Here is a 13868-nt window from a genome sequence, read left to right as displayed (position 1 = left end):
GCCTCCTGGGTTCAGGCAATTCTCCTGCCTCAGCCTCCAGAGTAGCTGGGACTACAGGCGCACGCCACCATGCCTAGCTAATTTTTGTATTTTTAGTAGAGACAGGGTTTCACCATGTTGACCAGGATGGTATTGATCTCTTGACCTCGTGATCCACCTGCCTCGGCTTCCCAAAGTGCTGGAATTATAGGCGTGAGCCACCGCGCCCAGCAGTAAATCCTATTTCTAATGTATATAACCACATTTCACACAAAATACACAATTTCTATGCCAGATAAAAATAAACCAAGTGAATTTACAAGAGATTTTGAATTTTGTGACATTTTCACTGTAAGTAATCTGTTTGGGGTTAACGTTCTTGTTTAGCAAACTTTTATGAGTTTGTCTTTCTGACTCTCTTCAGCATCACAGAGCCTGCAGCCAAATCCACCAGTGGGTTGATAAAATTTATAATTATCCATTCTTTTTCTTTTTTTTCTTTTTCAATTTTTCAGCTTTTATTTAACTTGAACTTTAATACATTATCTATTAGAATGATTTATATTACTGCAGTGAGTCTTTTATAAGATGTAGGTTTGTGGAAGGGTCTATTGATTATTATTTTAATCATCATAGCAGTTGCTATATTTAGTAAAATATCAACTCTGGTAAAAATAGGAGTTACAACCCTCTTGCTTAAAATTCTAGAGGGTTAAAATTTGAGATAATGAAATTATATATTAATGTTTAACAGGAATATTAACTTTTGACGTTATCTGAAAATGAGTTGAAAGTGTTGTTTGGAATGAATGAGTCTACTTCCCTGTGTTTTCGTCTTTTCTTATAACCAGGAAGTCATTCATTCTCCTGCACTTTCATGAGTCAGCACCTTCATAAGGCTAGAGACAAACATATTGTTAAATTAACTTAATCATCTGATTGTCACAATAAGGGGCATTTGGATGAGGGCCTGAGCTAACGAGGAAACTAGTGAAACATGGAAAACCAGCCATGGGAATCCTTTGATCAAAAAGATGCAAAATTTGTCAACTCTCCTCTAACAAACTCAGGAAGGCTACAATGATGGAAACATTATTTACTTGATATTTAAGAAATATGTAACAGCCAGGCATGGTGGCTCATGCCTGTAATCCCAGCACTTTGGGAGGCTGAGGTGGGTGGATCACGAGGCCAAGAGATCGAGACCATCCTGGTCAACATGGTGAAACCCCGTCTCTACTAAAAATACAAAAAATTAGCTGGGCTTGGGGTGGGTACTTGTAATCCCAGCTACTCAGGAGGCTGAGGCAGGAGAATTGCCTGAACCCAGGAGGCGGAGGTTGCGGTGAGCCAAGATCGCGCCATTGCACTCCAGCCTGGGCAACAAGAGCGAAACTCCATCCAAAAAAAAAAAAAAAAAAAATGTAATGTTACCATCAAGGGTATATTGGTGGAATTTGGCTCCAGCTGCCACAGAGTGCTTAAGGGGAAGCATTCTGATTACATAATTCTGATTGCCAAGGCCCTAGTGAGGCCAGTGGGGTTTTGGAGCATGTGAAGTGTCAGGGACCCCACTGGCAGCCCAGTGAAACCTACGAAATTCCCCCTCACAACATTGTTTGCAAATGCATCAAGCAAAATCCATGCTATTTCAAAGAAAACATATTAAAATACATTTATCCAAATATTAAAGAAAAATGGATATAGTAACCCATGAGGTGTGTTTTTCTCATCAAATTAAAAGATCCAACAGTGGAAGTAACAATGCCACGATTTCAAGGTAATGATCAACATGAACAATATTTTGATCAACATGAACAGTATTTTGAGATATCCGCTACAATTTCATAATGTAATATGGAAAGATCTGTGATTCCATTTTTGACAAACTCATGTGCTGGGAAAAACTACTGTGCTCTGTTGTCGACATTCATAACCTAACAAAATGCTAAATTTCAGCCACAGATGTATGAGAAAGAGACATATATTTTTCTATTTATGTTTACAGAGTAAGTTATGCCTGTGTCCCCTTTGGAGGTCTAGAGACTCAGGAACCCCTAGATGTAGGTGTACGCACGTCCCAGACTCCAGCAGCTCCGACCCTGTGTTGTTGTCACTGTCCTGGGAGCAGCGTCAGTCTGTTTCCTGTCTCCTGAATTCACTTTGGCTTATTTTTAAAAATTAACTGAATAATTAAATGTTTAATTAACAATTAAAACTTAATTTTATAAAATCATATAACTATAGTTAATATATATAAAATATATTTTACATTATAATTTATAATTTTATAAAATTATATTAACAAATTTTATATTAATATATAGTAGGCATATAGTGTATAGTATAAATACATATTTTTTACATGTAGTTATGGTAAATAACAGGTATTTATATATAGTAGATATATAGTATAAATACATATTTGTATATATAGTTATGGTATATAACAGGTATTTATATGTAAATAATAGAATGGCTAAATCAAGCTAATTAACATACCTATTATCTCACATACTTATCATTTTTTTGTGGTGACAACACTTTAACTTTCTTAGCAATTTTCAAGTGTATAATACACATTTGGCTTCAAAGAACCTGGATCCACAAGGCCATGCAGACCTTCAGTCTAGAATGAAGAAGAGTCTTAGCAGCAGCTCTGGGAAGGGTCAGGGGGAGCTGGGTCTGTGGCTCCCCTTAGCTTCTCTCACTGCAGCAGCGTTGGCCACCTCTATGGATAACGCAGCATCCTTCCCCTCCTGTCACAGGGGTTAGGTCCACTTGTTGGAACATTTTATGCTGCTTTTATTTGAGGGAGGAAAACTCAGAAGCAAGCTCTAACATTCAGGAGTTTTGGTTAAGTCATTTTGTCTCTCTCAGTTCTGGTTTCCTCATCTGCAAAATTCTGGTGTCAAACTAAAACTATGATTTCCAAATTGTGGAGCTGTGCAGAGCCCCAGGGCCTTTCATTCCTCCCCAGGGGGAGGAAAAAGGCAGACTGGCAGGGTTCTGGCTTCAGTCCATCACTTATTACATACTGGAATCCTATTTGAAGAAGGAATTAAAATATACATATATGTGTGTGTGTGTGTGTGTGTGTCTGAGTGTGTGTGTATATATATAACATATATACTATATAAATATATATTTAATATAAAATATATTTATATAAATATAGATATCTGCAGTACCTTGCTACTAATAGACAACTGGAAGATGTAGGGTCACATGCTTGGCTTTACCCTTCAAAATGGCTCTGTTGTTTTCTCATTGGTCAACACCAGCATGGTGATCCAATATATTCCAGTTGCTAGTTAGCAACAAGGGGTGGTGAAGGTAGCTGTTTTCTGCACTTTAGGAAACAGGTTATAGATTCCCTGGGACTGATCGTTTACCACTATAACATAAACAAAGTCACAAATGTGCACAGCATGTGGGGAGCTAAAGGTAAAGTATCACACAAAGAATAGAAAGTTCTGTGTAACAATAAATCTCCCTTCTTGATCTTTTGCCAGGATATCTTCCCAATTTGAAAGGAGATCTAGGTACATCTCCTGTCTAACAAAGGCCACCTTGTACTGGGGCAAATGAAAAGCTGAATATGTCTTTCTAGGAGTTCATAAATGCAGAAACCTAGTCTCTCTCTCTTTATGTGTGTGTGTGTGTGTGTGTGTGTGTGTTTCCGTATACTGAGCATTTGAAGCAAACACAGAGGATTCACTACTATGAACACTGTTATTTACAGTCCTTAGGTGCCACCAAAAGAGCCCTCTGTACCCTCATATATTACTGGTGGGTATGGGGATGTAAAATCGTGCTGCCACTTTAGAAAGCAGTTTTGCAGTTCTTCAAAAAGTGTAACAAAGACTTATCGCATGACCCACGATTCCACTCCTAGGTATATTCCAAGAAGAATTTTTAAAAAAATGTATCAGGTCATAGCAGCATTGTTCGTAGGAGGCAAAAGTATAAACAACCTAGATATATATCAACGGATACGTGGCTAAACAAAATGTGTTCTATCCATGCGGTGGATACTATTCAGACATGAAAAGGAACAAACACTGATACCTGAAAAGGCATGGATGAACTTTGAAAATATGACAAGTACAAGTAGCCAGACACAGATGGCCACATATTGTATGAATGCGTTTATATGAAATGTTTATAAATAGGCAAATCCATAAAGACAGAAAGTAGATTAGTGGCTGCAGAAATAGGGGAAGATGGAAATGGGGAGTGACCACTAATTTTTTTAGGGAGGGTGATAAAAATGTTCTGGAATTAGTGGTGATAGTTTCAAAATTTTGTAAATTAAAAAAAAAACACTAAATTGTACACGTTAAAAAAGTGAATCTTGACCGGGCTCAGTGGCTCATGCCTGTAATCCCAGAACTTTGGGAGGCTGAGGCAGGTGGATCACCTGAGGTTGGGAGTTCAAGACCAGTTTGATCAACATGGAGAAACCCTGTCTCTACTAAAAATACAAAATTAGCCGGGCGTGGTGGCACATGCCTGTAATCCCAGCTCCTGGGAGGGCTGAGGCAGGAGAATCACTTGTACCCGGGAGGTGGAGGTTGCAGTGAATCGAGATTGAGCCATTGCACTCCAGCCTGGGCAACAAGAGTGAAAAAAAAAAAAAAAAAAAAAAAAAAAAAAAAAAAAAAAAAAAAAAAAAAAAAAAAAAAAAAAAAAAAGAAAAGAGTGAATCTCATGGTTTGGAAATTATATATCAATTAAAAAATCCACTTTAGCTACCTTAAGAAAAATTTTAAAAAGACATTGGTGACTCATTGAAACTCCAGTAGGAATAGAGAGAGAGCCAGGTTTACAGGCCATGTGGCTAGGAACAAGCCCCAGGTTACCTTGTAGGGGTTTCTCCTGCCACTGCCCTGAGCACATATGTGGCAGCTTGCAACACTAAATACTGAGCATAGGATGCCGCTAGTTCTCTTGTCCCTGGTGCCTCTGAAACAAGCTATCTTCCCAACATTCTGGGTTTTACCTGTTACCTCCTTATCTATACCTTCTTCTGGATCTAAGTCACTCACAGGAATCTCTCCTTCACAAAGCTCCAGCCACTTATCTCTACCTTGGATGAAAGGGAGGCTGTGAAAGAGAATTTCTAGCTGTTTCTTTGGGGAGGCAGAATTTGGAAAGAAATTCCTTAATTTAAGTCAGAGTATATTTTTTCTTTTTAAAGATCCTCTGTTTTTAATTTCTTTTCAACTGGTATTTTAGATTCAGGGTCTAAGATTCAGGGTGCATATACAGGTTTGTTTCAAAGTTATGTTGTGTGATGCTGAGGTTTGGGGTGTGATTGAGCCTGTCACCTAGGTAGTGAGTATAGTACCCAATAGGTAGGTTTTCAATCCTTTTCTCCCTCCCCACCTCTCCCTTCTTAGCAAGAGATTTTGAAAGATGCTGAGCCATTAAAGAACATGACAAATATCCACTAGAGGCGTCTTCACACTTTAGGTTTGTGTAATTTCTATTTTAATGGTACTTATTTAGAATAATTGGTGGAAAGGATCATTTGAATTAATAAAAAGCTGAGTTACGCCAAGAGAGCTCTGGACAATGAAAATGGAGAAAAGAACAAAGTGATAAACCGAGAGCTAATCCTTCTTTTGCTTACTTATTAAACAAGTAACTATATATTTAAAAAGAACTATGGATATTAGGCAGAGTGCTAAGTACAGGAGATACAACAATGAAGAAGATAGACAAGACCCTAGCTCTTGATCCCTTTAGGCTACATGGACAGACAAGGAAGCATAACGTGACAAGCAAAGTAATCAGATATGAATAGGGACACAGAGGAGGAAAAACAACTAGAAAAAAAACACCTTCCCTTTTTATTAACAAGTGGAGCTTTCATTCTGTGTCACATGGAGAGCCAGGGTTCCTTTATGATCTGTTGAAATATGCACTCCCCTCCACCATTTGCTGTCAATTTTATAGGCCAATAAATTAATTGTGGCAGAAGCTGGCTACCTCAGCCCAGTTACCTTTGCTCAGTGCTCCCTATGAATCACTGAGGGAGAGACACGAAACAAACGAGGTGATGAGGTGAGTACGCTTTTCCATGCAAGCAGTGCTTCCAACAGGGATGGGGGGTCCCTTTCTCTTTATGCGATTTTCTGTCTGCTGCTCCGTTAAGTGATCTGGATGCCCATACTTTGCTTCTGGACCCAATACTTTCTTCCTTTTCTGTAAAAAATGAGTAGTGAGGATGAGAGAGTTAATGGAGAGGAGAGACCTGTGTGTGTGTGTGGTGTCAGGGTTTGGAGGACAGCTTGGGGGAGGTCTAGTGTGAGATGCTCCTCTCTCACTGGGAGAAATTAGACAGAGGAAACAGATGGGATCCTTCTGGAAATGATCTCAAGATGGCATGGATTTGGAGGAAGGTGAATGCCTCCCAGATTCGTGCAGGAAGGGTTTCTAAGTAGGGAAGAATTTCTACCTTCAGAAACCCCCATCCTGTCCTCTGCCTGAATGACAATAGCTCCTATGGTGGGAAAATGCCTGGGGTTATTCCTAGAATGTTCTTGAACTTCCTGAGCTAAGGTGCTGAACCTGCTCCCTCAGGAGGATTGAGGAGCTGCGGGAGTAGGTGCTCGCTGCTGAATTTTAGAGGCTAGAAAGAAAAAGTCTCCGTGTGGAGAGAAGCAATACTTGGAGAAAGAGACTAATTGATGAATAATGTGTTTGCTGTGGTGTTGAGTTGTGGGCTGTATGTATAAGAAATGAAATTTGAAACCATACCACACTAGGGAGGATCCTTCATACTTCTTTCACTATGGAAATTTCACCACTGGCGACAGATCCTCTAGGTCTTTAAACTCTGGAGCCTAGGATACATTGTGGAGAGAGTATTTTATTTTTAAACGTAGTGGCTGTTAGTGTTGTTCTCAGTTCCACCACTAACCATGACTAGACAAAATTCCTTAATATTCATTATAAAATGGAAATAATATCTATGTGATCAACTTCAATGCAGGGATTTTATGAGAATACAGTAATATGATATATATTTTATGTGGGTTAGAGTATATTGTTTAAATAATTTAGACTAAAAGAGAGACACTTGATTAATTTAGGTAACTAGTAAAGAATAGTTAATAAACCCCAATTTTAATCCCAAACCCCAGTGTCTCCAAGGGCTAAGGGTTCTTCCTAAATGCCTATTGGCAAATTACATGTAGGTCCTGGTTCCTTACCTCTATTTCAATATTAAAGTCCCTCTTTTATTGAATTATTACACATTAACCTAAAGGCTACTATCATTAAAAATTGAAGCTATATACCTTTATAAAAATATTTATACAAGTGGTCATGGCATTGGGGAGGAGTCGGGAAGAGCAGGGATACAGGGAAATGTGAAATAAGAGGAGATGCAAAATAAACACAAAAACAACAGAGAGAAAATTATTTGTCCACGTTGCCTTATATTTAATAGTTTGTTGCTGCATAAGTGCTGGTTTAGTATGATGGGAATAAGGGGAGAGGAGAGGCTGAGCAGCTGGCCTTAGGAGGTGCCACAAAGACCTTTGATCACAAAGCTAAAGCGTTTTTGGTTTATTCAGAGATCCATGAAAGGCTTGAATATAAGAGATCCAAATGACCTTGTTTGTGCTGGTCACTTGGGCAATGACCCAAAGATACGGGGAAAGTAGTCCGATTGAACTGGTAACTGACTGTGAGAACTAACAGAAAGAGAGGAATTTTTAAAAGATTCCTAGATTGTGGTTGTTGTTTTTAATGTGATTCTTTTCCTCAAGTTATTAATTATTTGAGGAACAGACAATATGGCCAAATTGGCAGGAATTGGAACTGAGATTTGGGGAGAGATGATTTCATGTTTACACGTGTTACATTTGGTTGAATCTGTGGGACATCCAATAGGCAGCTGAGTATACAAATCTAAATATCTGGGCTAGAAATACAGGTTGTATTGCCATCACATGTTATATAAAGTCACATGAGTGGCGGAGATTACTCAAGAGGTGTGAGTAGCTTAAAAAAGAAACTTACATGAGAATTTGGGAAATATCTACATTTAATGAAAAAGGATTGGGCACGGTGGCTCACACCTGTAATTCCAGCACTTTGGGAGGGCTAGGTGGGTGCATCACCTGAGGTTAGGAGTTCAACTCCAGCGTGGTCAACATGGTGAAATCCTGTCTCTGCAAAAATACAAAAATTAGTCGAGCATGATGGCGGGTGCCTGTAATTCCAGTTACTCGAGGGACTGAGTTGGGAGAATCGCTTGAATCTGGAAAGGGGAGGTTGCAGCAAGCCAAGATGGTGCCATTGCACTCCAGCCTAGGGGACCGGGCAAGACTCTGTCTCAAAAAAAAAAAAAAAAAGGAAAAGCCAGAAATGCAGGGGGAAAACCAAGATTCCTATCAAGGCATCCATAGGTGGAAAGTTTGATAGAGGAGGAAGTGTTTGATAGCGCTAGAAGATTAAGGCAGCACCCATTGTATTCAGCCACCTATGTCATTGGTAGCCTTGATGGGAGCATTTCCAGTGGAATGCAGAAAACACAGCCAAGCCAGTAATACCATGAGGAAGGGAATTATCATTTTGGAAGATTAGCTATGAAAGGAAAAAGAAAGTTATCCTGCTACCTGGAGAAGCACACAGCCATTAACAGAGTTTGGGGTGATTTGGGATACATTTACGAAGGAAAAATATTCAGAGAGTGAAGTTGATAACGCAAGAAAAGAAGAGATAATTGGTGGAATAAGATTTTTGAGAAATTCAACAGCTGTGAGATCTAGATAACAGGTGCAAGGATTATGCTTAAACAAGAAGAGGAAAAACCGTTTCATTGAGAAGAGAGGGGGAAAAATAAGAATTTACCTAGATGTGTATAACCTTTGTGGAAAAGCTTGGGTTGAGAAGCAGAGAGAGGGAATAGTTTCTGCAAAATAGTTACTTTCTATGTGATATCAGACATGCTATTGCATTAGAATAAGAATGTAGGTAACAGAGGTCAGGCCTGAAAAGAAGGATAGAAGGACCAATTTTTAAAAGTACTGCTGTGAGGCCAGGCACTGTGGCTCATGCCTGTAACCCCAGCACTCTGGGAGGCTGAGGCAGGTGGATCACTTGAGATCAGGAGTCCGAGACCACCATGGCCAACTTGGTGAAACCCTATCTATACTAAAAATACAAAAAAAATTAGCCAGACATAGTGGCATGCACCTGTAATCCTAGCTACTTAGGAAGCTGAGGCAGGAGAATCCCTTGAACCTGGGAGGTGGCCGAGATCGCAACACTGCACTCCAGGGTGAGACTCCATCTCAAAAAAAGAAATAAAAATAAAAATAAAATGACTGCTGTGAAAAGTGGGAGCACTGTCAAGACCATCAGTCGGCTTGCAGGCCCAGTTTATTTAGGAGATTATGAGCCTCAGTGGCATCTCCCTTGAGCTAGGTATGTCAGCACAGAAGGTAGATGTTTGGATGGATACTTTCATCCTACAGATTCTGTTAGCAGATAGGGAGCAAGGAAGATGAGAGCAATGGCACGTTAAACAATCAATACTGAGGGCTAGGTCAAACAGGGTTAACAGCTAGGAAGTGCTAAGAGATTTAAAGGAAATGGAAAGAAAGCAGCAGCCTTGATATGATAAAATACTTTTTAAAAATAAAATAAGGCAATGAAATAGTAAAAGGACATATCCTCATTTACATATGGATTTACAATTTCACAAGTGGAACAGTTCTGAGGATAAATTCCAGGGGCTAGCTAACATATGGGATGATGGAGATGGAATGGCGATGAAGTCATTGCAGCTGAGGGCTGTCATGGATCTGTGAGACATATAATAATGTTAGATTTATTATAATTAGATCAGAAAAATGGGAACACATCCAGTGCTTGATCTAATTTTTGTAGACGAAGAAATACCGGTCCAAATAGGTAAATAGCCCATCTGTTAGTAAAATCAGGTTAAGCATTCAAGCTTTTTGATTCCCAGTTCAGTACATCCTCCAATATAGAAAGTATTTTAAATCTTGGATCAATGAATGATCTTTAGAATTACTGGGAGCCACCTACTTTATGTGAGTTGTGTGCAATGACCACATCAACAAACCTTATGGTGGGCATAAGGATCATTTTTGTTACCAGATTCTTGATAGTGTCAGTGACCTTTAAACAGTCTAAATAGTGACCTCAGCATCCTGCCCAGGGCAGTTGAAAGAAGACAACTTGGATTTAAGTTTTGCTACTTTCTCTCTCCCTGAGCATACCTTCCTGTCTACCACATTAGGTGGATGTGAAGATCCAAGCGACATCTAAAGGGTTTTGTGACCTACCTGATCCCCTCATCCCTCTTCTGTGTGTTATTCCACAACCTTTTCCCCTTCAGTTCTTCATGTCTGATACACTTTTCCTTGGACAATCCTCAATTCCTCTGCATGCAAAAAAGGCAAGAGCTCTACAGGTGTTGGATGTATAGGTAGAGTTACTTAGGGACACTGTGATAAGTGGAAACAAATATTCGTTAGATTATGTAAAAAGGATGGCAATAATCAAGGTCATCTTGCAAACAAATCCACGTTTGGCTATAATGATACGTAAGTATCCTCTTAGACTGGTGGGGCCTTGCGATTTGTTTTAATCCAATTATCTGTGTCTATCTAGATGGCGAGGAAGCTCAGTGTATTGGAAGTCCTTCTGATCATCTTCTGCCTAATTGTGGTGGCCATAGATATTCTCTTGTTTCTTCTTGTATTGGATGAACTTTCAGGTAAGGGAGATGCTGGTGGCTTCTGGGTTGGAAGGTTGGGTAAAGGAAGTCCCCTCCGGATGCCAAAGAGATTATTTTATTCTTTCGCTTTTCAGTATGCCACTGCATTGCAGTATTCAAAATTCACATCCCCAATTAGTTTAAGTGAATCTCCAAAAGGTAAGTGTCCTTTGCACTGAAACCCTGGATGTTAGTGATATTTAGGGTCTCCCAAGCCCCATTTGGTGCAGTTTTAAAATTAGGCTTACCAGATGCCTGCCCTTCAACCCAGAGTCATGAAGTCAGATGGCCTTCAATGAGAAATGGCTGTTAAGGTAACAGTGGAAAAGGAAGCTAAGGTTACAGGGAAGTAGAGGGCTGATTGGCCTAATTATACCAACATGGATGACATAGCTATGGTTTCTTCATAGTGCCTTTGAAACTGTTTCTCTCTCTCTCTCTCTCTCTCTTTCAGACACGCAGAAGCATCAAACAGAATGCCTTCTCTTTCATGCACATATTATTCTCTAAATAATAAAATGTATGTAATTCAAAAATGTATTTTCATTTAAAGCTGAATTTGGGGTTTGTTCTGCTTGACAAGCTCACTTTATAGATGTGAATTAAGCCTACAGTGAAAAGAAGCTGTCCTAATAGTAGAACCCTACCTGCTCCATCTCTTTCACTTCTCTCCACAGCAAACATTAAGACACTTTTGACCAACCTGACCAACATGGTGAAACCCCATCTTAAAAAAAAAATAAATAAGTAAATAAAATAAAATTAAATTAAATTAAAAAAAGACACTTTCTAGGGACTATTATAACTTTGAAAGATGATCTGAAAACCATTGATGTAAGCCACTTTGAGCCTATTCCTATAAGAAGTCTCATGAGATTGCGATCCAGTCCATATAAATAATTGGTTTCTTTAATTTGACATAAAACTAGATCTTCACACCTGGATTCACCCTAAACCACATTCTGATTCATGCAGAGTAGTTCTACTTTTAACTGTCTTATATACTGAACTTTTCTCTGTTGTTTTTTTGAAAGATATATTTGCAGGGGTTGAAAAGGGGGCTTTACTATCAATTTGTTTTTATTGTGGTGAGAACAGGTAACATGACATCTACCCTCTTACTGGATTTTTAAATGTACAATACAGTATTGTTGTCTACTGAAACAATGTTGTACATCAGATTTCTGAAATTTATTCACCTTGCATAACTGAAATACTGTGTATATGGATTAGCAACTCTGCATTCCTGGTTCCGCTAACTCTTGACAACCACTATTCTCTTCTTTGCTTCTATGAGTTTGACTATTTTAGACAATTTATATAAATGGAATCCCAGAGTATTTGTCTTTTTATGACTGGCTTAATTCACTTTGCATAATGTCCTCAAGGTTCATCCATATTGTTGCATATTTCAGGAATCCAGTTTTAAGACAAATTTTTATTGACATACATGCATATATACACAAACAAATGTAGAGTCATAAAGATAAGAAAGATATTTGGGGACTTTGTTTTGAATCAAAACAAAAGCATTAAAGGGTACCTGTTAATGCCCACAGTAACTGTTTCCTCTAAATGAAGATGAAATTTGGGATTTCAGATGGCTCATGGGGTCCATGAAGCAATCCTGCTTCAGCTGTTATGAGGGGTGACTCCACAAAGTTGCTAAAGGCAAAAGTAAGAATAGCCAATGTTGAGTGAAGGTGTATATTTCCAGTGGGGCCAATAATATCTTCCAGTCATGTAGCCAGAGCCATGTGGTGTCTTTAAGCAGCTGTGCCTCTAAATAAAAGACTAAAGAAAAACAGTAAGAAAAAGAACTTTCCAAGCTATTTTAACAGGGCTTCCCTGGTAACAAAATAAATAATGTTGGATCCCTACCTGACAACATATGTAAACATTAACTCAGAATTGATTAAAGACCTATAATATAAGAGCCGAAACTCTCATACTCTGAATACTCAAAGCACAACAGCAAAAAAAAAAAAAAAAAAAAAAAAAAAAAAAAAAAAAAAAAAAAAAAAAAAAAAAAAAAGGCAAACTGGACTTCATAAAATTGAAAACAACTTTGTGCTTTGAAGCACCCGTTGAAGAAAACTATCAAGAATGTGAAAAATAATCCACAGATTCAGGGAACATAGTTGCAGACGAAGTATCTGATGCTAGACCCTTATCAGATACATCATTTGCAAATATATTTCTTTATACATTCTAAGATAATACATTAGGATATAAGAGAACATATTCTCTTAGGATGTACAAAGAAATATAAAAAATCCAAAATTTTTTAAAAAAGATTTTTAAATAAGTAAAACATTTAAATAGACATTTCTCCCAAGGAAATCTGTAAATGGTCACTAAACTCTTGAAAGTATATTCAACATCATCGGTTATTTGGAAAGTGCAAGTCAAAACGATGTCGCTTCACACCCACTAGGATGACTGTAATTAAAAACAGATAAAAACAAGTGTTGTTGAGGTCACAGAGAAATTGGAATTCTTATACATGGCTAATGGGACTGTAAAATGGTGCGGTCACTTTGGAAAAGTTTGTCAGTTCCTCAAAAAGCTAAAGATAGAGTTAACCACATGACCTAACAATTCCACTTCTAGGTTTATAACCAAGATAACTGAAAACATAGGTCACAGAAAAACTTGTATGTGAATGCTCATAGCAGAATTATGTATAACAGTAAAAAAGTAGCAACAACCTGAATGTACATGAACCGATGAACAGATAAACAAAATGTGGTATATCCACACAAAGGAATGTGATTCAGCCATTAAAAGCAAAGACGTACTGATACATACTACAACGTGGATATACCTGGCAAATGTTAACGCCAACTTGGCCTAAGTGAAAGGAGCCAGGCACAAAAGGCCACATATTTTATGATTCTTTGTATAGGCAATGTTCAGAATGGGGAAATCCATAGTGTCAGAAAATAGATTCATGTTTACCAGGGACTGGGAGAACAGGGGAATAGAAAATAACTGCTAATGGGTATGTTATTTCTTTTTGGGGTGATGAAATTGTTCTGGAATTAGATAGTGGTCATAGGTTATACAACTTCACAACTAAGAACCATTAACATGTACACTCGAAGAGGGTGAATTTTAT

The 13868-nt window shown here is 38.3% G+C and overlaps 1 protein-coding gene across 1 annotated transcript in view; it reads left to right on the top strand.

Moving 5' to 3' along the window:
- The first annotated feature begins 6003 nt into the window (after window positions 1-6003).
- LOC108291166 (probable maltase-glucoamylase 2) overlaps window positions 6004-13868 on the top strand; it is a 124983-nt gene continuing 117118 nt past the window's right edge. The window contains 2 exon segments of the mRNA XM_017511348.2: window positions 6004-6051; window positions 10642-10747. Coding sequence (XP_017366837.1) covers window positions 10642-10747 — 106 coding nt within the window. The 5' untranslated portion in view covers window positions 6004-6051.

This window comes from Cebus imitator, unplaced genomic scaffold (genome assembly GCF_001604975.1).
Source record: "Cebus imitator isolate Cc_AM_T3 unplaced genomic scaffold, Cebus_imitator-1.0 Scaffold446, whole genome shotgun sequence".
In the NCBI taxonomy this organism is placed as follows: domain Eukaryota; kingdom Metazoa; phylum Chordata; class Mammalia; order Primates; family Cebidae; genus Cebus; species Cebus imitator.
Note: the sequence above shows the minus strand (reverse complement) of the source record. Positions and strands in the feature narration are given on the sequence as shown.